Below are 26,364 nucleotides of genomic sequence, written 5' to 3'. Positions count from 1 at the left end.
AGCTTCCAGCCTAACGCCAGAGATTGAAGGGTAGTTCTAGTCTTTTAACCTGTTACTCCCTGTCACAAAATTTTCGAAGCATGAGTTAGGAGGGATGAGAGAAATCAAACTCCTGTTCCTCCCCCTGAGGTAAAATGGTTGCCCACGACTGGAAGCTGGAGCTGCAAGTAAGCATACATGCCTTTCCACTTGCTGTATGTCCTTAGACTAGTTTTAGAGACCTGAAATTACAATCTAATTTTATTTCACCAGTTTAACTGAGGTACGGGTTTATGACACTCAACACATGGGCGTTCTAGAAATCACATTGTAGTAGGAAATAAAAGACGGAACTGTTTTATCATTATGTCAAACATTCTAAAGCTTTATGTACGATACAAAATTGAAAAATTTAAAAAGGATAAAAAAGGGTCAAAAGATATTTGAAAAGAAAAAAAAATTAAAATAGATGTGATGAAGTTTATCCAACTGAATAGAACTGCTAAAGGCTTCTTGGTGTTCTAAGCATGGTGTTCACTATCATTTATTCAGTGGCAGGAGTGGACCAGTGCTTTTCATACACTGTGCTGACTTCTCATAAGAACTCCATGTGGTAAGCAAAATATTTTACTTATAAATGAGAAAACTAACCTTTATGGCCATAAGGAGAAAACATAGAAAACTATGATTAAATCAAAATCAGGTCAGTTTTGCTCCAAACCTCTATTCTCTATGCTTTCTATAAAAGAAAGCATTTAAATTCATCTGGAGTACCATTTTCCAGGTATTAAATTCTATGTGAATAGCAAGAATATTAAATAGGCATCAGTAAGTAAAACATCTGATCAGAAATATTTTCTTTGCATGGTCATTTCACTTGCTAATTTTCTGAGGATAAATGAAAGTAGCATAGTTCTCTCTCAAAGTTTGTTAAATCTTTTGGTTTTCAGTAGTTTTCTGGAGTGCTTCTTAACCCAGCAGCGTCTGTTTTTGATATTTTATTTATCAATGTATCTATAAGCAATGGATACCATTAAACAATGACAGTATTCAATACAAAATCTGAATTATTTCCAAAACCAACATATTTTGATTCAATAAATATTTCTAGTACATATCTATATTAAACTTAGCACTTTAATTTTGCAACAGTGGTTTTTTCCTAAGTATTCTAAAATGGAGAATTGAGTTGGGAAACCAGATAAGATAATTTCCTACTCTGTGTTCTTTTTTCTTGGTTAGATTTCTAGCAGCACAAAAATAACTACTAAAATGAGGCAACTTTATATTACAAGGTATATTACTTTCCACTATAAGTGAACAAAAACCAACATATCAATTTCTAATACTCCTTCCATTCAAAACACGAAATTATGCTTGCTCAATCAATTATGTTTTAAAGCAATATAATTTTCCTCCTTTTATAATATCCTGCAATAAAGATAAATGCATATATTATTTAAAAATTATTAAAAAGAAAAACCATAAAGTCACCGAATAAAAATATCTTATGATTCAACTACATGTGCACAGATAAATTCTAAATTATATTATTAAACATAGCTAAATATATTCTACTTTAATGAGTACATATGTATTGACACAGCACAAAAAATATATTTTGGGAATGCATATTAGTTTTCAGTTTAGTTATTTTGTTGCAATTACCTTCCAGAAGATCATCCTCATCTATGCCTTTGACAATCTTTGATTTGTAGTCTCGGAAAAACATGTATTTTAGCAGTCTCCTAAGTTTTTTCTATTAAAAATATAAAATTAATAAGAAACAATATACATATACATTCTTTACTAATTAAAAACCAAGTAATTTTAATAAATTCTACCCTGGAATCACTGGGTAGCAATATTTAGCATAATTCTATGAAATAAAAATGCAGTCATCAAATTAAATATATAAGCTTACATACACAAGAATGTTTTAAAAACCTTAAAATTTACAAATCTCCATATCCTCTAAAATCATAATTGCCTTTATGTTTTGTTCTTGTAAGACATTTTAAATCCTGTGTGAAGACTGAGATAAATATCACTCTTCAAACTAAGCTGGCTCTAAGCTGTTTTAGAATTTATACATATTCAAGACCAAAATATTTTTTAATGATTTATAAACATTCAGACAAGGAATTTGTAACAACTGACTTAGGAAGCCAAGTATTCTCCTTTTTAATTGTTTTTTATTCTAAGAATTTTTTATTTAGAAGATTTGGTTTATGTTTTATATAGCTGGAAAACATTCTGTAATCTGAGAGGCATATTTTTATGAAATTCAAAACTGATGAACTATAGTTGAATTTAACATGGCGTTCTTTAGGTTTATTAGAAAACCAAAGCAGCTTAACTTTAAAAGTGACTGAAAATGCTTTGTAGCTTGTTCTGTGCTCACACTTAGAGGTATCTTTATTGGATCCTGACATTGGGGTTTAGGATTCCTAATAACAGGTATATATTGCACCTCGAAGCTATTTTTCACACACATTATCTGACATTTTCAACAGCCCTGAAATATAGACAATAACCTTTCTGTATATAGGTAAGTTACATATGTCAGTTAAAGTCTTACAATCAGAGTTTAGAAGGGTCAAAAGTCAACATAATCTTTTATTCTCACTTTCTTTATTTACGAAGCAAGAAAAGTAACTTCCTTACAGGATGCTGGTGAGAAATTAATCAGAGAATTCGGGAAGCTGCCTAGTGCAATGTGTAAAACACAGTAGGCAATACATAAATACTCCTTGAATATAAACTGAAACAATTAAGGAAACACATACATGTATAAAAATTTTTGCCTCTATTCTCAACTCAGATTTCATTTTGTGCCTTAAATTTTGTCTATATACAGTACTTTCAATTCTTTAAGGGATAAGCAAACATGTAAATAAAGTTACTATTCTGAGGAGGAAATTGAGTACACTAGTGGAAAAAATTCTGGTTAAGACTCCGCATTAAGGGGCTGGAGCGATAGCACGGCCGGTAGGGCGTTTGCCTTGCACGCAGCCAACCTGGCCGACACAGGTTCGATTTCCAGCACCCCATATGGTCCCCTGAGCACCGCCAGGAGCAATTCCTGAGTGCATGAGCCAGGAGTAACCCTTGAGCATCGCCGGGTGTGACCCAAAAAGCAAAAAAAAAAAAAAAAAAAAAAAGACTCCGCATTAGCAGAAGAGTACAGTAGTACGGTCAATTAGCATATGTTCTAAACTTAAAAATTTTCAATCTTCAATTCATATATCAAAGAATAGACATCTACAGAAGCTAAGAGAAACTCTCAGAATGAATAATATTTAATGCCAGCCTCTTAACTTTGGGGGCCAGGAGAGGTATAAAGGGAACTGAGGTATAAAGGGAACTGGAAGTCACTGCCATGATTCTCTGCCCTAAGAAATAGCTCAGGCATGTGTTATGGGGGAGCCATAACCAGAAGCACACCCAGGGGTGCACAGAGCTATATCTGGCAGTGTTCAGGGACCATGTGGTATCAAGGGTCAAAATTGGGGTCTTGTTGATGGTTCACATGCGCTCCTGCCCTCTGAGCTATCTCCCTGAATTCTGTCTCTTTAAGTGTCAATGAAAAATACAAACAAAAACAGACCAGGCATATTTGATAAAATATTAAAGCTAAATTCATTGATTCCCAGTTGCCTTTACAAAGAACGCTGACTCAGGATCCCAGTCTCTGCTAACAGGACCTTCATAGCCCCGTCAGTATAAAACACTTGTTTTCTTTTATTTTTAATTTTTGGTTTGAGGACCATTACTGGCAATGCCCAGGGGTTACCTGACTCTGTGCTCGGGTAACCTGGTGAACTCAGGGGACCATATGGGTTGCTGGGATCGAAACTGTTTCAGCCACATATAAGGCAGGTGCCCTACCCATTGTACTATCACTCTGGACACAATACTTGTTTTACTTTAATCCTTAACTATGATGAAGGAACCAAATACTGCACATTCTCACTTCACTGTATCTCTGAATTCTTCCTGATTACATTCAGAATCACCATACCAATGATATTTTGCCTTATTTCTAAACCAGCAGTCCAGTTAGTTCCTTTACATGTAGCATGTTTTTATGTATGACTGTGTGAGTCTCAACTTTAACAAATCCTACAGTCTCTGCATTTTGACATCTTATAAAATTCTGCAAACCTCTCAATATTTAAACTGAACTATACTGACTTTCTAAGCATAAATCTAATCCTAAAGCTATACTTTCATTTTGGCTTGTGGAAACACTTTACTCTTTTTTTTTATATTCATAACACTGAAGAGTTAATGAACAAAAACTTTAAAAATTTTTGGCAGACTGGTACAAGTGCAATTTGTGGAAATACAGGAAAGAGAAGACAAAAATACCTGATCCAAATTTAGTTAACTAAAGTCATACATAAATGAAACATTTTACAGATATTAAATATCTGATCATAGAGAAGTGTTAACACTAATCTATCATGCTAGAGAGAAGGTTTGCAAGAAAGAATCGCAGGCATATAACAATGGTGAAAGAGAAATGGTTAAGTGTAATTAAGAGTCAAGGGAAAAACTATGAAAAATTAAAATGGGACGTTTGGGATGTATACATATATGTGATATATGTATATCACATACACTGAGGTTACTCATGTAGTCTTTTAGATTTAGATAAATTATTATTAAAGACCTATATAATATTATAAGCTAATCGCTTTTCATAGAAAAGAATCATAACTTAGATTTGTAACTACCACCATAAAGACTCAAAGAGTAAGAAAAAAAGACCTTTTACTATTAAAAAATGTCACCATTATGATCTCTATTTGTAATATGGGGTATGCATATTGATTGTATTATAGAATAAATTCTAAGGTAAAACAACTCCTCCCTTCCCTGGGGGCTAGGAATGGATCAGTGTAGAGTCCATGCATTGCATGTGCTCCTGGGTACAAGTCCCAAAACTGCCAAAGGAACCCCCCATACCTAAAGTAAAAAAGCAAATTACTTTTCTACAAAAATCTACAATCATTCTTAAAATTTGATAGAGAAAAACATTCTATTTAGTTATGACTTACTGGCAGAAAGAAACATGCAGTAAATGTGAATTGCTATTATGTAGCAATTATAATGTCATATAGGGGCTGGGTGTGGCTCAAGGAGTAGCATACATCTCTGGCCAAGTGCAAGGCCCGAGGTTAGATCCCCCAAAACTCATGACCTCTCCAGCACCACTGAGAGAATCCTGGCAGCCTTGGTGTTACAGCACCTTGAAAGACTGTCCAAGGGGCTCTGGCTCTGAGCATCACTGAGTGTGTTTCCAAGAACAACTAAATAAATAAAATGTCAAAATAAAGAAATGAGAATTAGCTACCAGTTAGTGGTCTCGCCCCTGTAAATCCTAATTCTATGTGAGTGAACCACTGAGTTGTGCAAATATAGAAAACTTAAAAAAAAAACTCAATAGTTAATGATTCCCATTTGAAAGTTAAATAATATGGATTCCTCGTGTAACGTGTAATTAAGCACAAAGCATGGCATTTTGATACAATCAAATTGTTTAATATTACCTTATCTTTACGCATCAAAAACAGAAGATCTTCAGCAGAAATCATTCTTGCTCCCCGAAGCTGAGAAACTTCAGCAGCTTGCTGTAACTAACAACAAAGGACATTTTGGAGTTTTTCTCACTAATTTACATCAAATATACGACAATCATGATGTCCCAAGAAAGATAAAATTTGCTAAGAGTTAAAAACTTTGGGAAAAATCCAGCAATCACATTACTGCTTTTAAAAGCCAAATGTCTTATGTTTTAAGGTTTAAAAAAATGCAATTAAATTAGCTTATAAGCCCACCTGTAACTGATACAATAAACAGAAATCCTTGATTTCTTTCAAGCAAAAGAAAAATCATGTGCAGCTTCCAGAAATGCATTAATGCACCTGAAAATAATTTTATGAAATTTTATCCTCATATCCATGTGAGCAATGGTTTCACTCAGTATCACTAGTTGAATAAGTATATTATTAATCTGAGCTCCCATGCTGGTATGATTTGAAATAGGCCCATTCAGAACTTTAAAAGATCAACAAAAACAGTAGCTGTTTCTAATATCCAAAGGAAAAAAAATAGCTTTAGTTTTGGCAAGTCTTCAGTGGGCAAAAGATTCAGTCCATAAATCATAATACTGGACTGCATTAATTTCTTTCCACAGTAATCACATGCACACAAAAAGTTAACTGTATCTGGAATGCACAACACAAAACATACTGCATAAAAAGTTAGATTCCCCTCCCTGAAATGTTCATCTGGGTCGTTATATCTACAAAGTAGAGAGTTTTCTGGAATTCAGAAGTCCTAGAAACACAATCTTACTTGAAAATGATCTGGAAAATTAAAGAATGTGAAAAATGATAGTTCTATTTTTTGGCACAAGCAAAATCAGTTTCTTATTTTGATTACTTGGAAGAAGCATAAAATATATCCAGCTGAAAAAAAAAAGGGATGCTGGAGAAAACACTACAAAAATGTGTCTATAACTTCTTCCAAATTTGATCAGACTATGGTGATTGCACCAAATCAACTCCAGCAAAATATAATAAAACATATTACATATAAAATCTTATTTACATATCAAAGTTGTTTCAAAACATGCCCTTATTAAAAAGGAATAAATCTAACACATATTCCTAAGGACTAATTTTTAAAAAGTGACACAGTTACCTTAAAAATTATAATAAATCAAATGATGCATTTGTACTAAGGAAATTCTGCTAGAATGTTTTAGCAATTTTGCGAAGTAAGCTTCAAATCTTGTCTAAATACACAGATGACAAAATAGACTATAAACTCCCTATGTGTCAGCCTTACCACTGAATTTCCTGGATACCAGTGGTTGGTATATAAACATAATTTTACCTAAATATAGAAATTTAAATTTAACTGTGAACCATTTAAAAAGAAATCTGGGGGATTTTTTTTTCCCTAAGAGATGATGTATCAACCTAGAAAGTAATTTAAAAGTTTTCAATAGGAAAAATTTGAACATGTTCTCTTAAAATATGGAAGAGGGTCATCAACATATGTGAATAGGTGCTTTCTGAATAAAAATAATTCTATTATGATAACAATGTATGTAATCAGTATGAAAAATATAAACTGCACTTTATCTGGAAAACCACATTTCCGTTATTGAACCTAGTACACGTAGGAGCACAAGCGCTGCTAGCTCTCTCCTGTATGCCTTGGGAATCCATGAAGAGAATCCCTTGGCACTGAAAATTACCACTTGATTCTCTCAACAATCCTGTTTGTCCATGATATGTCCCATTCTCTGTAATTACATCTCCTAATCTTGACTTCAAGCCCTTCTCTCCCATTCAAGAGTCATGTTATTATTTAGAGTGATGATGCGGATACATATGTATATTGCATACTGACTTTTGAAAATGTTTGTCTACCCAAAAAAAATTATAAGGAGACTCCCCCTCAACAATACAAGCTAAAAAAATGATGTTAGAAGTTTGGCAGTCCAGTTCCACAAATAAGACTTTACTCAATTTCTTGTTGTTAATAATGACATATTTATTTATTTTTTTTTCAGTTAGCTGTGCTTTTATTTTTTTTTGTATATTCAACGTTGTTTTAATTTTACAAAAAAAGTCTATGTTAAATCTACTGTAAGATACATCGCATACATTTTAGTGAAGAAAATATGTCAACATCTGTCATGATGATGGAAGCATGATCACTATTCTTTGTTCTTAAGTTTTATTTTTTTTTTATCATTTTTTAATAGTGAAACACCATGAAGTACACTTATAGACTTATAAATTTTTGTGCTTGGGTTTCAGTTATACAATGGGCACTGGTGGAGGGATGGGTACTTGATCATTGTATAACTGAAATGGGTACTTGATCATTGTATAACTGAAACCCAAGCACAAAAATTTAATAATGACATATTTAAACTCATTTTCCCCCTCAAACTGTCATTTTATTTTAGTCATCTTTACTTTCATAGTACAGATACTTTTTTTATTTTACAGATACTTTTTTTATTTTAGTGTCATCTATTTTTGCTTCTGCTTTCTTAGTCAACAGCATCAGGTCGTTGTAGATGCTTCTTCAACTCAATACCATGAAGAATTCTGCCTATGTTTTCCTCTATGTATTTATAGATCAAAACTAATAGCAAGGTCTTGAATCCATTTTGAATGAACTCTTGCGTATGGTGTGAGAGATTTAGATTAATTTTCTTGCACGTACCTAACCAGTTTCATACTGCCATTTATTAAAGGGTCTTTCTCTGATTGACTTTATATACCTGGCTCCTTTGTCAAATATTTACTCTTCATATATCTGTAGAGTTGGATCCGGGTTCTCAATAATATTCTTTGGTCAGAAAAATATGCCTTTACTGCTAGTTTGGATTACTATAGCTTTATAGTGTAATTGAAGTCAGGGAGAAGCATTCAATTTTCTTTTTTTTTTTTTCTCATGAATGTTTATACTATTCTGGGAGTTTATCTTTTCATATAAATTTTTAGTAACATTTGGTCTGTGTCATCCATGTATTTAAGTTAATGCCATGGGAACTTTTTTTTGTTTTGTTTTTTGGGTCACACCTAGCATTGCACAGGGGTTACTCTTAGCTCATGCCCTCAGGAATTACTCCTGGTGATGCTCAGGAACCATATGGGATTTTGGGAATAGAACCTGGGTCAGCCGCATTCAAGGCAAATGCACTACCAGCTGTGCTATCACTCCAGCACAGCCATGGGAATTTTGATGGCTTTGCACTGAATCTTTCGTTACAGTGGTCATTTTAAATTCTTTCAATTCATGAAAAAGAAATGTTTCCACTTTCTTGTGTATTCAATTTCTTCTAATGGTGATTCACAGTTTCCTTTGTATGCTAAATTTTCTCCCTATTTGATTTTGAACATCTTTGTCTTGAGTGATCTTAGAGAAAAGTTTTAGGTTTTTGCTGTTTGAGTATGATGTTAGCTGTCAACTTGTGATATATGGCTTTCTATACACATAATTTATATATATATACATATATACACACACATACATACAACCTTTACTATATATGTATATATATGTGTGTGTGTACACACATGTTCTATTCCCATTTTGTTGAGAATTTGTATAAATGGGTGCTAAGGTGTTGTCAAACACCTTGGGAATCCATTTTCAGCATCTATTGATATGATCATGATTTTTATCTCTCCTTGCATTAAGCTGGGGTATCACATTAACTCATTTGTGCATCCTGAACTACCCTTGCATCCCAGTCAGAGATTCTACTTGATTATTACCTACAATCTTTTTTGAATTGGGCTCTAAGATTTTGTTGAGGATTTTTATATTTATGTTCATCAGGGGCTCTGCTCGGGGCCGGGTGGGGGGGAGAGAAACTCAACCCTCCCCCCTCTAAGGGGCCCCGGTGAGGACAGCCAGGCGCGGGGGCAGGAGAATCTGCGCTGTTCTCCTCTGGGAGCTGGGTTTTAGTCTCTGCGTCTTGGCCGTTGATGGAACCAACCTGGCGCTGTCGGCAGCTGGTGGGTGTGATGCCTACCTACTCGAAGATGGGGGGGTCTGGGTGGAGAAGGCCCAGTCCCAATCCGAGTAGGCTTGGAGAACTCAGCCCCGGGACCCGCATGCCTGGGTTCCTCTGCCAGTTCTTTCATGCATGAGGCCCATCTGGACGTGTGGAGAGTGGTCCCAGCATGGTCGTGGCTGGCTTCAGGGATCCTCAGCTGCTGGGACCCTGCTTGGGGCCGGGGGGGGGGAGAGAAACTCAACCCTCCCCCCTCCAAGGGGCTCCGGTGAGGACAGCCAGGTGCGGGGGCAGGAGACTGAGGACCTCCGGAGCCAGCCACGGCCATGCTGGGACCACTCTCCACACGTCCGGACGGGCCACATGCATGAAAGAACTGGCAGAGGAACCCAGGCATGCGGGTCCCAGGGCTGAGGTCTCCAAGCCTACTCGGATTGGGACTGGGCCTTCTCCACGCAGATGCCCCATCTTCCAGTAGGTAGGCGTCACACCCACCAGCTGCCGACAGCACCAGGTTGGTCCCATCAACGGCCAAGACATAGAGACTATAAAACCCAGCTCATGGAAGCAAATGCGGCCGCGGGACATCTTATTATCTTTCCTTTGGAGAACCTGGCAGGCTACAAAAAGTATCCTGCCTGCAGGGCAGTCTGGCAAACTTCCCGTGTCATACTCAATATGTCAAATAACAGTAACAATGATGGGTCTCATCCTCCTAATCCTGAAAGAGCATTGAAATGGCTCTTTTAAAATCTCAGGGCTAGGTAGCAGGAGACGTTACTGGTGCCTGCTCGAGACAATCGACAAACAACAGGATGATCGTGATTGTGATGTTCATCAGGAATAATGATCCATAATTTGTTTTTGTTTTTTGTTGAGAAGTTTATCTTTATCATCAAAGCAATGTGATTTACATAGTTGAGTTTCAGGCATACAATGCTCCACATCAATCCCATCACCAACGCTAACTCTGCTCCAGTCTGTCTCCTTTAAAGGCACGTTTAAAGGTTGGTTGTTGCTTTTTTTTTTTTTTAAGGGATATCTGCATCTGCTTTTGGTATCAGGGTAACATGGGTCTCAGAGAAGGTAATTGCAAGAATTCCTATTTCTTTTTTCATCTCTCTGGAAGAACTCAAGAAAAGCAGAATGCATGTCCTATTTAAAAGTTTGGAATAGGAAGTTGGAGAGAGAATATAGTGGAGAAGGTACCTACCTGCCTTGCACATGGCTGACCTGGTTTGATCCCTGATGCCCCATAAGGTCTCCTGAGCCTGGTAGAAGCAAGCCCTGAGCACTACCAGGTGTGGCCCTCAAACAAAAACCAAGAACAACAAAAAGCCTGGAACATGAGTTCCTTTCCAGGACCATAATTTTCAACAAAAAAAAATTTATAAAGTTTTATTAAATGCTGCTAACTCGCTTTCTCTCTATTTTCAGTGTCCCCATACATCATAAAAATGAACTGACTATATGAATCTTTAACACTTCATTTAGCCCATTTAAATGCAGTTTTTCTCTAAAATTCCAAAAGATTTTTAAAGAAGCTAAAACAATGCAATCATTTCAAAATCAATGGTACCCTCAAAGAATTTTATTTTACCCAATCTCCTTCGTACCTCTTTTTTTCCTTCATTTTTCTGTGCTTCCTGCCCCTGCCCTTCTCTCCTCCCCGCCAACACACACACACACACACACACACACACACACACACACACACACACTCACATTTTCCACGTGCTAGGGATTGAGCTCAGATGCCCAGATGAGAAAGCATACACTGCATTCCTGAGCTACATCCCTGGCCCTTCCTTTTTGAGGAAATAAGAAGTAAATAGCAGAATGCAAGAGTTGCTCAAAGTAATGTCACAAAATGGCAAAATCGTTTGCTATATTTCCACCTAAGATGTACTTATATATCTTTGTAACTATACATCTATCTCATACCACTTATGAGATGATTATCTACTTATGAAACAACTGCTCCATTTGCAACTACATTTATCAGTCCCAGATAACCTCAAAGATCTCTCTGAATTTTCCATGCTGAATTCTCTCTATATAATAGTTAAGGCATTATATATGTATAGTTCTAGTTCTATGATCAAAGTAGATACTTGACCCTAGATTTAACAACCAACTGTCCTAGATTTGTAGGATTCTTTTCCATTTGAAATGAGTAAACAATGAATCTTAAAACCAGTAGGGGAGTTTAGTAATCATGGTAGTAATTCATAGCCGTCATCCATTAAATATTTCATTTGTGCAGGAATTTTGCTATGTGTTTTGAATATGTAATTTTTAATATTTTTGTCCAAATTAAAGAGGATATAATAATAAAATTTAAACATTCTTTAAATTTCATGGTAGACATGAATAAAATGCTAGACTTTGTTCTAATGTGTAATTCAGATTCCAGAGGGAACGAATTTTAACTTTAACCTCTATAATTTACTCTTTTGTTATTTGCCTGCATATGTTCACACGCTAATGATATTTGTTTTCTTAATTTCCCAGCTTGAAGTAACAGACATGAATTAATTAATTTATTTATGAAAGATAGTAAATGTTTCATTTTCTCAGCTCTTTCATAATGAACCATCTCCTCTGCCCCCCTGTGTTTTGTATTTTGGGCCACACCTGGCAATACTTGGGACTTATTATGGGCTCTGCACTCAGGGATCACTCCTAGCTGGCTTGGGGGACGAATGGGGTATTGTGGATTAAACACAAGTTGGCTACATGCAAGACAAATGTCCTACCCTCTGTACTATCACTCTGGCCCTCTGCCACCTTGATATAATTTTGTCGACTGTCCAGTGTTTCTAGTGTTATAACTATGTGAACAGTATTAGTTGCTTTATCACCATGAACAAAAGTATTTTTAAAATTTCTTTGTACTAGGTTTTATTTTTTGCAGTTTTGTAATTTGGCTCATGCCAGAGTCCTGGGAAGATGAGAAACATGCGAGGATTTCTTTTAGCTTCCTTGTGCTTTTACAGAGATACCTCATCTAGCGCACTCGGGACTTTTTTCAACATTTTCATGCTTTACTTCCTTATTTAGGAAGAATCCGTTCTTGGGAAACTCATGTTTCATAGTACAGTTATTACAGATGTATTAAAAAGTCCCTATCTACATGGTCTCAGGTGTGGCTCTGTGACAGAGCACTTGCCTTGCATACAAGACATTTGCATTTGATTCCTGGTACCACAAAAAAAAAAAAAAAGCAACAAGAAAAACAAACCAAAATTTAAAAATTCCTAAAAATGAATAAATAATTTAAAATGTCCTATTTGCTAATTTCAGCAGTTGGGTGATCTTGGAGTGAGTATTCATTTTATCTTTTTTCTTAGGTCTGGGCGTTGTTTCTGATGATTTTATAGTTTAAGGAATTTGGGACTTTATTTGAGATATGAATTACATACTGTTAGGATTCTGGATTCTGTCATGTTCGTCTGAAGAAAACTTTAAAATTTTTTAAAGACGGAGTTAAGTAGAAAGAATTCATTATTCAAATGGTAATATGGACCTCCCTCACATACCAGTAAGCTGCAGTTGAGAAAAATCTTAGAATTTTCTGAGAAAGGGCACAAAGATAACAAATTATTTTAAAGATCCTTCACGTTTCGAAATTTATTTATGCCACCCTCATTTCTGGTAATTGGCTGAGTATAAATTTCAATATTAAAAATTATAGTCCCCCAGGGGCTGAATAGTACAGTAGGTAGGCACTTGGTCTGCTCATGACCAACCCAGGTTCAATCCCCAGCATTCCATATAGTGCTCTGAGAACTGCTATGATTAATTTCTGAATGCAGGACCTGGTGTGCTCCCCAAACAAAACAATAAATTAAAAAATAAAAAAAATAAAATTTATAGTTCCTGAGAATTTATTGTTCTGAGAAGCCAGTTGTCTTTTCATTGTTAAGCTTCATATGTTCTCTCCTGTGAGAAACTTTACACGTTAGTTCTTTTGAATACCTGAAATTTCATGCTATTGAGCTTTGATAAGGTTGTATCTATGTATTTTCTTGGTAGTCAAAGGGATACCATAACCTGTACATTTATGTTTGAAAACTTTTCTTGTCTTATTTTGAAGTCTTCTTCCCTTGCTTTCTGGTTTCTTTTTACAACGTGTATTAAATGAAAGGTGAAAGTCTTTGTGTCTGTGATCTCTAATGCCACACATCTTCACATTTAATTTCTTCAATGCCTAATTCTGAACTATGCTCCCAGAATGAGGAGAGTTGACTAACTACAGGATTTAGAGGGGGAGAGGGGAGGAAGGCAAAAGGCTGATAAGGTTTTGACAGGATTAGGAATAATACTTTTTTACTTTTTTACTTTCTATCATTCACCTTTTTTCATCTATCTAAGACTTCTTACACTAACAGCACTTTGAATTCTGAGCTTTTCCAGTCTTTACTCATTCTTTCTTTTTCCCTCCCTCCCTCCCTCCCTCCCTTCCTTCCTTCCTTCCTTCTTTCCTTCCTAATAAAACTTGCATAATTTGGGGGCATCTTCCACCTGCTTTTTAATCTTTACCATTTTCTTTGTATTTGCATTTGAAAGTTACTACACTGTCATTTAGTGGAGTGGAGAAGGTATGAGGAGCAGTACTCATACTTGCCATGTTTCAACAAAATATGTTTTTAATGCGGACTTATACTGAATTACAATAGTCTCGGCTGCATAATTTCTTGCATTTTCTCACAACTCACAACAAACCTATTACTCAAAACTGAAAACTACAAAATCAATGTTACAGATATCAAATCGTTCATTTAAAAATTAATTTTTCATTCAGAAGATAAGGAACAATAACTATTTCAAATCTTATATTTTATAGAAAAGTCTTACACAAAAACATTTGAATGTTTTTTAAAACATTGTTGTTGCTTGCATATAAAAGGTTACCAAGAGAAGAAAAAAAGAGAAGAAAAAAATGTTTGGATTAGTAGCTTTCTGTAGATAGACCTTAGGAACTGACAACCAAGCAAGTATTTTAAAGGAAATGAATTTGTAGCAAAATACAGTTAGCTTTCAGAACACTATAAATGTAAAATATTATTTTCATAGCATATAATCTCCTTATTCTTTGTTAGTGACTGATCTTCAATTCTCACGGACATTGGAAACATAAACAAGTATATAAATTAATAAAAGATGTGTCTAACTTCTCAGAGCATTATTTTATCTCTTCTTTTTAGAAGAGCAAGTCAAATACAGTTAAGTTAAAAAAAATAAGGCTATAATTAACAGTATCACATGGCTCAAATAATTCAATTTTACTTATATTTTTTAAATCACCAAGCCACAATCAATATTAGTCTTCAAAAGCTTACACAATGTTCAATAAAAAACAATTATTTTATTGTATAGGAAAAGCAACCTTGAGACGTAACTCATTCTCTTGTTATCTGTTTTGTAAATAAGCAAAAGAATATTTTAGAAAATATAAAGTTGAAATTAAAGTAACGAATCAGTTTAAATACCATATCATATCATACCTAAAATATAGCCTATCATAAACATTATACTAAACTGTAGCACTGTAGTCCTACAGTTCAATATCCTCCCATTGTTCATCCATTCGCTCGAGCGGGCACCAGTAACATCTCCATTGTGAGACTTGTTGTTACCGTTTTTGGCATATCGAATATGTCACGGGTAGCTTGCCAGGCTTTATTTCTTCAAATTTTAAAACAGTTTACGTCTCAGTAGCACACAAAACATTTGCCTTCATTTAACAATGCCTCCTTTTCTTTCTCTGCTTATTAACATCTGCACCTCTTCACAATTCTAAAAACATATCCACTAAAAGAGTTTCAGCCATTGCTTCATTACAGGACAAACTTCTGACCAATGGAAAAAGTAACTGCTTTTACTCAGAGCTCTACCTAGTTTTTCACACAGTGAAAAACTGCTTGAGTTCAAAATCATGCAAAAAATAAACACAGGCTGGGGCTGGATTGGAGAGACAGTGCAGAGGTAAAGGTGTGAGCAATCACAGCTCAATCCCTACCATTACATACATGGTCCCCCAAGTACTGCGAGGTGTAGACCTGGAGGACCCTGAAAACTACTGCATGTGGTCCTGAAGGTCCCCAAGTGCCACTAAAGTGGCCAGGGTTATCCCTAGTGCTCCAGGGCCTGAGTAACATTTCATTTCCTGGGGCCTCACTTTGAACCATAGTGAGGTTGGCCAAGAAATGCAGGGAGTGACCTCTAGGCCTCCTGGGATCTGCTGGAGAAGCTCCACATTCTCCTTACCCCCCAAATCAACATAGGTATTGTATTTAATTTTCACGGTTAGGTTGGGGTGTTGAAAACACTGAATTACAAACAGACAAATGCAATCAGTGATAAGGTTAAAATAACCATAAAGAATAAGCATAAAAATGAGAAAAAAAATGACTACTATTTTTATTTTTATTATTCTTGCTTTCACAAAAAACATTTTCAAGATTTTGTCTTTTTGTTGAGAAAATATGTGAACTAATTGCCATATCCTAGACATTTTTTTTCTTTTTGGTTTTTTGAGCCATACGGGGGATGCTAAGGGGTTACACCTGGCTCTGTACTCAGAAAAGCAAAGCCTGGCAAGCTACCCGTGACGTATTCAATATGCCAAACATAGTAAGAACAAGTGTCAAAACGCAGACGTTACTGGGCCCGCTCGAGCAAATTGTTGAACAAAGGGAGGACAGTGACAGTGATTATATAACAAAAAGACTATTATTACACTGCTGTATTATTACTTGGAAGTAATACATTATTTTACCATAAGAAAATAAGTAGACATAATATATATTTGTATAAAATAAAATATATATAGCTAGGACCATTGTCCTAACAGTTTTAAGAAAATAACTGTCTAAATTTGAAGAAGTTAAAAACCAAATGCATTTCTATTGAAAATGACCTAAAAGCTTCTTGAGTAATTACTCATGTAGAATTATTTCAATTGTCAAAGCTATAGTTTTGAACAGAATAGCTAATCTATATCCAGTTTGTCAAGTTCTCAATTGGAAACTGAAAAGCTGTGGATACCAAGTGAACTCCAAAGATATTTTCAGTTCTTTGTTTATGATTATGGTAGTATTTAACCGAAGGTATCATTTACTTTTGGTTCCATAATTAATGTGCATCAATAAGTAAAACGGAGACTCACAAGAAAGAAACGATGCAACCTAGCCCAGTACAGATGGGAATCCACTATCAAAGGGAAATCTCCTTAAAGCTATCAAATAGAAACAACAGCCAATTCATTTAACTGCATGAGTGTGGAAGTAAGAATGAAACTGGACCATTATTTAGTATTAGTGACTAATTTTTATCCAAAGATTCACCACAGTACACAAATCAGCAGGTGATATAGTTAATTATTCCAGGATCTATCCGAGAGTTTCAGATATATTTGAAAGCCAAAGACAGTTGCAAAATGGGATTAAAAGCAATGCAACTACAAATATGTCATGAGACTGGTCTTTACCCAGTTTCCAATCTGCCTATGCTTTTATCATATGATGAACAAAGATAATTTGTTTATACTTCCCCCTTGTTCTGTCAGAGAAAGTAGCCCTTATTCAAATTTTGTACCCAGACTTTGCTTGCATAGGAAAACCTAATAAATGCTCTATAGAATATTTATCAAATTAGATGTAGCTTATGTAAAACTACATGAAAAATTGGATTTACTAGGCTCGGATGTTAGTCCCAGACTCTACCATCAGATCATTACAATGGACTCAGGAAGTTGATTTAGGACACATCTTGTGAAGATCAAATGAAATGATGGGGCAAAGAATCTTGGAGAACGACAATATACGACAGAGACATTAAATACTCTGTAGTTATCATTCACTTTCGTTAGTAATAAAGTAAAATATAAAGACAAATGAGGAAAGGGGAAAAATGAAAAGAGTAATGATGAGTTGATTGCAAAAATGTTTTAAATATTAACAAATACCTACAGCCCAAACCAGGGTACTTTTGAGATATATCCATATAAAGACAAAACAGCACCGCTATCCAGTGACACACTCAATCATCGTCTGAGAAAGTGAGTAGCACAGAGAAGACAGAATCTTCTAGTCTTCCAGTGTGCAAGTGAGGAGCTGCACCTTCTCTCTGGTTCCTCCAACTCGAGCACAGGACCCCTCACTCTCTGCATTGCAATCCCAGGAACCCCGTGTGACTTTAGTCAATTCATCATCCATTGCTCTGTTTTGTGAGATCATTTGACAAGAAGTCTTCCCTTTCAGCCAGTTCTTCAGAGAATGAAGTGAGATGACACTTGATACTTTAACAAAGCCATGTAAGCCAAGGAGTTAACAGGGAACTTCCTGTGTTAATAGAAAATGTGCACTGACAATGTCATATAAGGTTGGGGACTACTGGATGCCACCAAGCTCTGAGTAGATGTGGTCAACAGTGAAACAGCAGAGATTTTTCTAACCCACCCAGAGTAATAACCAAATCCTGGAAAAAGTAACAGTTAGCTTTTGAGGATGTTAGAAAGAACAAATAAGGAAATGAAACAATAAACAAAATTTCAAATTTTCTTCTGTAAATTCTCAGGTTACTGATGATGTGAGAAATCGAAAACAGAAGTGCAAATTTTTAAACTACAGTTATTGATAAAGCAAAAATGAAATAAGCAAACGCGGGGTTTAAAAACCTTTTTTTGTTCTTGAACATTTAGTTTAGGCTAATCTCTGCACTCAGAAATGAGAATTATCTAATCAGAAGCAAAGGAAGCAAGCAATAATGAGAAATTAAAACCAAAGCTTCTATTCTCACACTGTTTATAGATTGAAGACTATCTTTATTATTAGTGAAGAGGAGCAAAAAAAAAAATCAGCCACATCATCTTGTATGTGATTACTGTAACATATGAGAGTGATTATTGTAACATATTTTAATTAAGTTAGACAAAATTTACACTGAAAATCAAAGACTTATAAGAATAAAGCCTACATCTTATATACCACATTGAAGAGCATTCCAAGATAACACTTTAATAAGGAAGTCAGAGACTACCTAAAATTACTAATCTGAAGAGTCTCAAAAACAGAGTTACAGATTATCTAAAATGTCTGAAGAAAATTTGACTAATTTACTCAGACAGTAGCCATGATGTACTTCCAACCAAAAGGCAAAACAAATTATGCTTCCTTGAATCAGGATCTGGACAAAACTTCAAATTTCAGAATTTATAAAACTGAACCTCAGCTAAGGTTTGTGGGTCTCTGGCACCTCTGATTATGATCCATGTGGAGTCATAAATATTCATTTGAGTATATGTTTATTAATCTTTCAGAAAAGGATAGCACAGCAAACCTATATGGCTAGGAATGAGTTTAAACAGAAAAAAAAAATAACAAAGATTTAAAGCAAGTCTATGAGACAGTAAATTCTGCTTACTCTGTATCCTGCATCTACTGAGAGCTAACTTATCTGTATTCCTCACATAAATTACTACGTTTCCTCATATAAGCTAATATTTAAAGATTTGAAATTTGATAATTTGACCAATAAAGATTCTTTAGCTTACAGGACTCAGAATTAACAAGTTAGTGTAGTTTGCATGACACTCTAAGTATTTGACAAGCTTCAGTACGCATTTTTGTGAAAGCATGTTTTGCTTTTGATGCTGGGAAAGGCTTTCCCCATTCCAGATTTACTCCTGGATACATAGAATTAGAATTGTGATCTGAGGGTAACTGAGGGCAGGAAGGTGACCTTGAGATGACAGTGGAGGGAGGATCACACACTGATGGGGGGGGGGCATGACATGGCACAGCAGCACTGCATGAATAAAGCAGTAACACTGTACTGCTGCATTCTACAAAACAACAAAATAAAAATTAAAACTAGTATAGAGGCCGGGATATACAGGCCACATTCGTCAGAAGCAACATGACCACCAGGATCCATTCAAATGCATCTTGGAGCAGTTTTTGGCTATGTTCAGGTGGATGGTCATCCTGCACTGGTACACAGGTAAGGGCATAGAAAAGACAGAATTCACGGAGGCAGAGAGCACCATCAAAGGCAAGGTTTCTGAGTATCAGCAGTGCCAGGATGCCTTGGCAGAGGAGACAGAATTGGAGAACGAGGAGGAAGTGGGGGAGGTGGTGGAGGAGGCCTAAAAACTCAGTTGGGTCATGCTCCCTTTGTGTTCCACCTCACTTGTCCACCCAGGGTGCGCCTCTGTCCATTAAGGTGCTGGGTTTTGCCTATCAGGGTCATATTGTGGAAGTGATAATATGCAGTTCCTTTGCAATCATCGTATGTAGTATCTTAAATGTTAGTAATAAAAGTATGTCTATTAAAAATAGTATTGGAAAATAACTCAAGAAAAATACCCCAAACTGAAAAAAAGGAAGAAATATGGTTTGATCCCAAAGCCACCGCCATGCCTTTGGCCAGACGTCATCACCTCAGGACTACTGGGCCTCACATAAAACGTGTTTTTGTTTGTTTGTTTGTTTTTTGCTTTGTGGGTCACACTTAATGATGCAGAGGGGTTACTTCTGACTCTGAACTCAGGAGTTACTCCTAGCGGTGCTCAGGGGACCATATGGGATGCTGGGAATCGAACCCGGGTTGGCTGCGTGCAAGGCAAATACCCTACCTGCTGTGCTGTCTCTCCAGCCCCCCTCACATAAAACTTAACGCAGCTCAAACCTCTGGTATTCAGGTTCCTGTGGCTGAAAAGCTCCATACATGCTCAGAATCAGGATGGGCTACTCCTCCTCACTTCCCTGTACTTCTGAAAGCCCCAGCAGTCACACCCGCAAACCACCTCCACTGCCATGGAAACTCAGCAGTAACATATTTAACTCCAGCTGGACTGACCAGTTAAAACTTGTGGATTTTCTGGGTGCACAGCTGCATACAACTGCCAAACTCTACAACACTGATAGCCCAACCAATAGTAGCATACCAAATTAAATGAGATGTAATGTAGAAGCCAACCCACTCCGACAGATAAAAACATTAACAGAGAAACTTAACTTGTAACAACATTTTAGTAATTCCGCACTGTAGTGCTGTCCTCCCATTGTTTATCAATTTACTCGAGCGGGCCCAGTAACATCTCCATTGTGAGACTTGTTACTGTGTTTGGCATATTGAATATGTCACAGGTAGCTTGCCAGGCTTTGCCGTGTGGGTGAGATACACTCGGTAGCTTGCCTTGCTCTCCGAGAGGGGCGGAAGGAATCAAACCCGGCTCAGCCAAACGCCCTACTACTGTGCTATTGCTCCAGCCCTAGTAATCCCTCAGACAAGGAATTAATATCTGTACGGTCAGATACAATTTTTGCTAATTTTCTTCCGAGGAAATATTTGTTGATCATCCTCTTAGCCATTTATGTGTAACAAGCAATATTATTAAGGGTCTGCTATGTGGTCAGGCTCGAGGGGTGGTTTGGAAAATGAAGACAACGGTGGAGGGAAGGTGAGAGTGATAGTGGGATTAGTGCTGGAATGTTGAATGCCTGTAACAAATCATCATGAACAACTCAGTAAACCGCGGTGTGTAAATATTGTATGAGAAGAAAAAAATGTATTATGTTAGACTGAATATCCTAACTACTCAATAATGAAACGCTGAAAAAAAGCAACCTATGAAGTACATGCACCTATTCATTCACTGGGCTTTTTTTGAGAACTAGGCACAAATCTCAATTGCTGGGCCAAACAAAAGAGATCAAGTTCACGTTTTCACATGGCTCATATTTTACTGGTCAGGAAACAAATAATAAAGAAATTGACACGTCGCAATAATTTTTATGTCAAAATTAAAAGAGTAAGTAGGATAAGCCACTGAGGAGAGGCTGCTGATGGTGATTTTATAGAGGGTGCTCAGAGCAGTATTAAAGTCAACATTTGGCAGAAAGAAGAAATAAGGGAATGAGTCATATGGATAATTGGGAGAAAATTCCATGCAGGGGGGCAGAGAAAACAAAGGTTCTGTGAAAGTTCATTCCTGAAAATTATCGAGAAAAAGAAAGGACTAGAGTGAGAGAGAAGGAGGGAGAGGGAGAGAGAGAGAGAGAGACAAAGAGAGAGAGAGAGAGACAGAGACAGAGACAGAGACAGAGAGACAAAGAGAGACAGAGAGAGACAGAGACAGACACAGAGACAGAGAGAGATTGGTGATTGGTGGTAAGATTAGGAATGCAGTCAAGGTGGGTTAGCAGCATGTTATATAAAACATCTAGATGAATCATCATAAAATTCCAGACCTCTCTCGAGTTAAGCAGTGGATACCAAAATCTTGCTGAAAAAGGGAAAATAGTCATGTCATGAACTTTTAACAGGGGAAATAATGGAGCAATGCCATCTAATTCTGAAGTCAAATCATCTGCATAGAAAAGAAAGAGGTATTGCACTTCAAAGAATCCCGGTGGAGATTCTAGATGAATCAGCTCTTGGTGCCATCTCACTTAAACTGTCTGAGACCTTCCACAAGACTAGTAGAAAATTCTACTGAGTCTAGTCTAAAAACAATTGAATGGTTTTTTTTTGTTTTGTTTGTTTGTTTCAAAACCTACTATATTTTCAGGGCAAGAAAAGTGAAGTGGAGCAGGAAAAGCCTCTTTAACAAATTGTGCTGGCAAAACTGGACGGCTACATGCAAAAACGTGGGCTCAGATCTCTGCCTTACGTACAAAAGTAAGATCAAATGGATTAAAGACCTCAACATCAGACCGGAGTCCAGAAGATACACTGAAGACAAAGTTGGCAAAACCCTCCATGACATTGAAGCTAATGGTATCTTCAAAGAAGACATGTCATTGGCCAAGCAAGTGAAAACAGAAACACTCAACCTCCACCAGTGTACATTTTCTACCACCAATGTCCCCAGCAATCCAAAATTTCTCTCCTTCTCCTCCTCCTCCTCTCACAATGATCGAACACCCATCTCTCCATCAATGTACATTTTCTACCATCAATGTCCCCAGTAACCCTCCCACCATCCCCATCCCACCCCCTGCCTCTATGGCACACAATTTCCCTCTTACTCTCTCAACTTTCGGGTATTATAGTTGGCAATAAATTATAATTATATAAAATTTATAATTATCATTATATAATTATAATTATATATTACATATATAATTATAATGGGATTCCAGGTATTGAACCTGGGTCGGCCTCATGCGAAGCAAAAGCCTTACCCAGTAATGTATTAATGTATTATTAAGCAGTAATGTATTATTGCTATGGCCCCAAATTATAACTAATTTTAAAAGTAATAAATATAACTTGAAATAATACATGATTACAACAACCTATTCTCATGATAAAGTTAAGAATCACATAAACAGCAGTGAAAGGGGGAAAAATTGATAAATTTGAAAATGGCTTAATATTTTAACATAGGTTACCAGACTTTTCTTTCAGTAAGCATTCTTTTCTCATATATGATTGGTTAGTAAATAATTATACATATAAACATTATATCTTTATATAAGGTATAAAAATAAATACAATAGAAAATTATTTCTAAAGCAGTTAATAAAATATCATTATCTTAATTAAGAGTCCATGGAAATTGAAGAGGAAAGCAAGCAGAGCCAAAGGAAAAAAAGGCAGTAATCTGAAATTAGAAAATTTCCCTAAGAGTATACCCAGCTGGGGCCAGGGGATCTGAAAGGTCTAGAGGTGATCCTCCCAAGCTCAGTCCCTGGAATCCATTGGCCTGTCAGCACCCCAGGAGTCCCCCTGCAAAAGAATATAACTGGCTAATGTGATCATATATCAGAAAACTGTCAACTACCACCTTACATTATTTAAAAAGATTTTGACAAAATTTCTAGTTGGCAGGGTGGAATTTAGAAAATGTTCATTCTCTTATAGAGATCCAAGTTCTAAAGGGGAGTCAGTGATCTTTGGGATATTGGCGGAGAAAAATATATTCTGGAGGAGGATACGGTGTTGGAACATCATATTCCTGAAACTCCATCATTAGTAAATTAAAAAATTAGACAATTTGAGTTCTGTGTCAAAAAAGGTGATACCTCTGACCCGATAATTTTATTTAAAGGTACATATATTACAAAATAATATGATAGTTATAATAATTTATAAACATACAAGTTATTTTTCACATTATTTAAGGCAATTAATGCACTGGAAAGGCAAAGACATCCACTGGAGAGCGGTACTTCACAACAGAATTTTACAGTATCATTAAGAAAAATGTAGGCGGGGGTCACACCCACCAACTGGCCCCCTGGTGCCGTGTAATCCCATCAACGGCCAAGACTCAGAGACTATAAAACCCAGCTCCCGGAAGAGAACAGCGCAGAGTCTCCTGCCCCCGCGCCTGGCTGTCCTTGCCGGGGCCACTTGGAGGGGAGCGGGTTGAGCTTTCCTCCCCGCCCCGACCAGGGCTCCAGAAGCCGAAGACCTCCAGGACCAGCCACCACCATGCTGAGGCCACTCTCTGCACACATGAAGGTACCGACAGAGGAACAAAGGCATGCGGGTCCCGGGGCTGAGATCTCCAAGCCTACTCGGATCGGGGCTGAGCATCCTCCACCCAGAGCCTCCAAATTCCAGGCGAGGGTCACACCCACCAACTGGCCCCCTGGCACCACGTAATCCCATCAACGGCCAAGACTCAGAGACTATAAAACCCAGCTCCCGGAAGTGACATCTTATTATCTCTCTCCTACTTTGGACCAACTGGCAGGCTACTGAATGTAACCTGCCCACATGGCAGAGTCTGGCAAATTCCCCATGGCATACCCAATATGCCAAATACCAGTAACAATAATGGGTCTCATTCTCCTAAAGAGCCTTGAATATAGCACTTTCTTAAAAACCTCAGGGCTAGGATGAAGGAGACGTTACTGGGGCCTGCTCGAAGCAATCGACGAATAACAGGATGGTCGTGATTCGTGATTAAGAAAAATGGTTTTAAGGTTACTCAGTAACAGGAGAGACCTATAATAACAACAACATGTTCAATGCAATCAATAGAATACAAGCTGTAGGAATAATAATGATTAAATTTTCTAAAAAACCAAAATTAATTTACAAAAAAATAAGAAAATAAAGAAAACAAAGAGTTCTAGGTAGATGGCAAAGTCACAGTTGATTTTTAAAAAATCTTTCACTGTTTTTCCAAATTCTCTACCATTAGTTTTATCATTTCAAAATTTACATTTTAAAATGATTACTGTTTTAAAACTATCTCATTAAGTTTAAGAGATGGGTAACTGTTTAATTAGGTAACTATTTTGTCCCTAGGTAAATTTATTCTGGGCCTTATGAACTTTCAGGAAATTACATATAAAGTGTATGAATGGGAGGGAGAAGACATTCATGATGCATAAATGAAGTGCAAAGTTAAAAAGAATATAAAAGGTTTTTTTGGTTATGCTTCTGAGCCACACCTGGCAGTACTTGGTTATTACTACTGGCACTGCACTCAGGGATCATTCCTCATGGGGCTCAGGAGAACTTATGGGATACCAGGGAACAGACCTGGATCTGCCTTGTGCAAACAGCCCGGGACCCTGCTTGCAGTACTATCTCTCTGGCCTCCAAAATATCTTAATAGAAACATCCAAAAAGTGTTTATAACGCACTTGAGTTTCATTTACAAGGCAAGCTTTCTGGCTTTGTCTCCCTGGGCTCAACTGATCAGTTCAAAGGATAATCAAATAAATTCTCTGTGCCCCCACAAATATTTCAACACTATTTTCTTTCTAGGGGTTTATTAGCATTAAAAAGCATAGCTGACAGGCTGTAAATCCCAAATAAAAAGGCATTAAATAAAAATTATTTGATAAGGATTATGTTAGCAACTAATTAAATTATATTTCACTGATACATACATTTTTGTAGGGTTTTTTTGAGCTTATGTTTGGGAGGGAATTCACAATTAACTATTGAAAATATTATAAAATATTGACCAGGGATATAGCTCAGTGGATAAGCACTTGCCATGCACGTGTGTATGTGAGGTTCTGGGTTTGATCCCTAACCACAGAAAAATCACGGTCATGGCCATGGCCCTCCCGTTGTTCATCGATTTGCTCGAGCAGGCCCAGTAACGTCTCCATCATGAGACTTGTTACTGTTTTTGGCATATCCAATATATCACCGGGAGCTTGCCAGGCTCTGCCCTGCGGGCGAGATACTCTCAGTACCTTGACGGGCTCTCCGAGAGGGGCAGAGGGATCGAACCCGGGTCAGCCATGTTGGTCGCTTGTAAGACAAACGCCCTACCACAGTGCTATCACTCCAGCCCACAGAAAAACAAATAAATGAAATAAGATAAAATATTAGCATTACCACGAAAGCAGCATCTAAACATAAATTTAACTGTCAGATATTTCCAGGGGAAAATTTTGCTCTGTTCTTGAAAGTGCATTTTTCAATTAACATTCATTTCCCATGAACACTGATTTGAAAAGGATATTCACTTATTTTATTGCAAAGAGAATAAATCCCATTTAAACTTTTCAAGGACATGGAAAAAAATTAAGTCAGCTGAACATAATTTCCCCTTTATTCCTTCTAAAAAGTTATGAAATAAAATCTATTCTTTAATTACATTGGATCAAGAAACAGGAAGAAAAAACTGCATTTAAATCACAACATCAGGAAAAGGATAAATTACTATACTTCCTTTGGGGAAAATACTTTTAATATGTAGATGGGTATTTTCTAAACATCAATTTATTTGATGATGTGCAAAAGATTAAACAAAGAACGACAATAAAATAGGAAATGTGAAACTTGAAGAAAGTTTTAGAAACTGCTGGGTAGGAATGTTTTATGACCATTTCTTC

At 36.6% G+C, this 26,364-nt stretch overlaps 1 protein-coding gene across 3 annotated transcripts in view; it reads right to left on the bottom strand.

Moving 5' to 3' along the window:
- The window catches only part of SUPT3H (SPT3 homolog, SAGA and STAGA complex component), a 468,323-nt gene that overhangs the window by 171,386 nt on the left and 270,573 nt on the right, over window positions 1–26,364 (bottom strand). For all 3 annotated transcript variants that reach the window (XM_056125945.1, XM_056125943.1, XM_056125944.1), the window contains 2 exons: window positions 5,538–5,624; window positions 1,648–1,738 (listed from right to left, as the gene is read on the bottom strand). In XM_056125945.1, the coding sequence (XP_055981920.1) occupies window positions 1,648–1,738; window positions 5,538–5,582 (136 nt within the window). In that variant the 5' untranslated portion in view covers window positions 5,583–5,624. The remainder of the gene's footprint in view (window positions 1–1,647; window positions 1,739–5,537; window positions 5,625–26,364) is intronic.

Source organism: Sorex fumeus, unplaced genomic scaffold (genome assembly GCF_029834395.1).
Source record: "Sorex fumeus unplaced genomic scaffold, SorFum_2.1 ptg000061l, whole genome shotgun sequence".
NCBI lineage: Eukaryota > Metazoa > Chordata > Mammalia > Eulipotyphla > Soricidae > Sorex > Sorex fumeus.
This window is presented reverse-complemented; position numbering and strand designations above follow the sequence as displayed.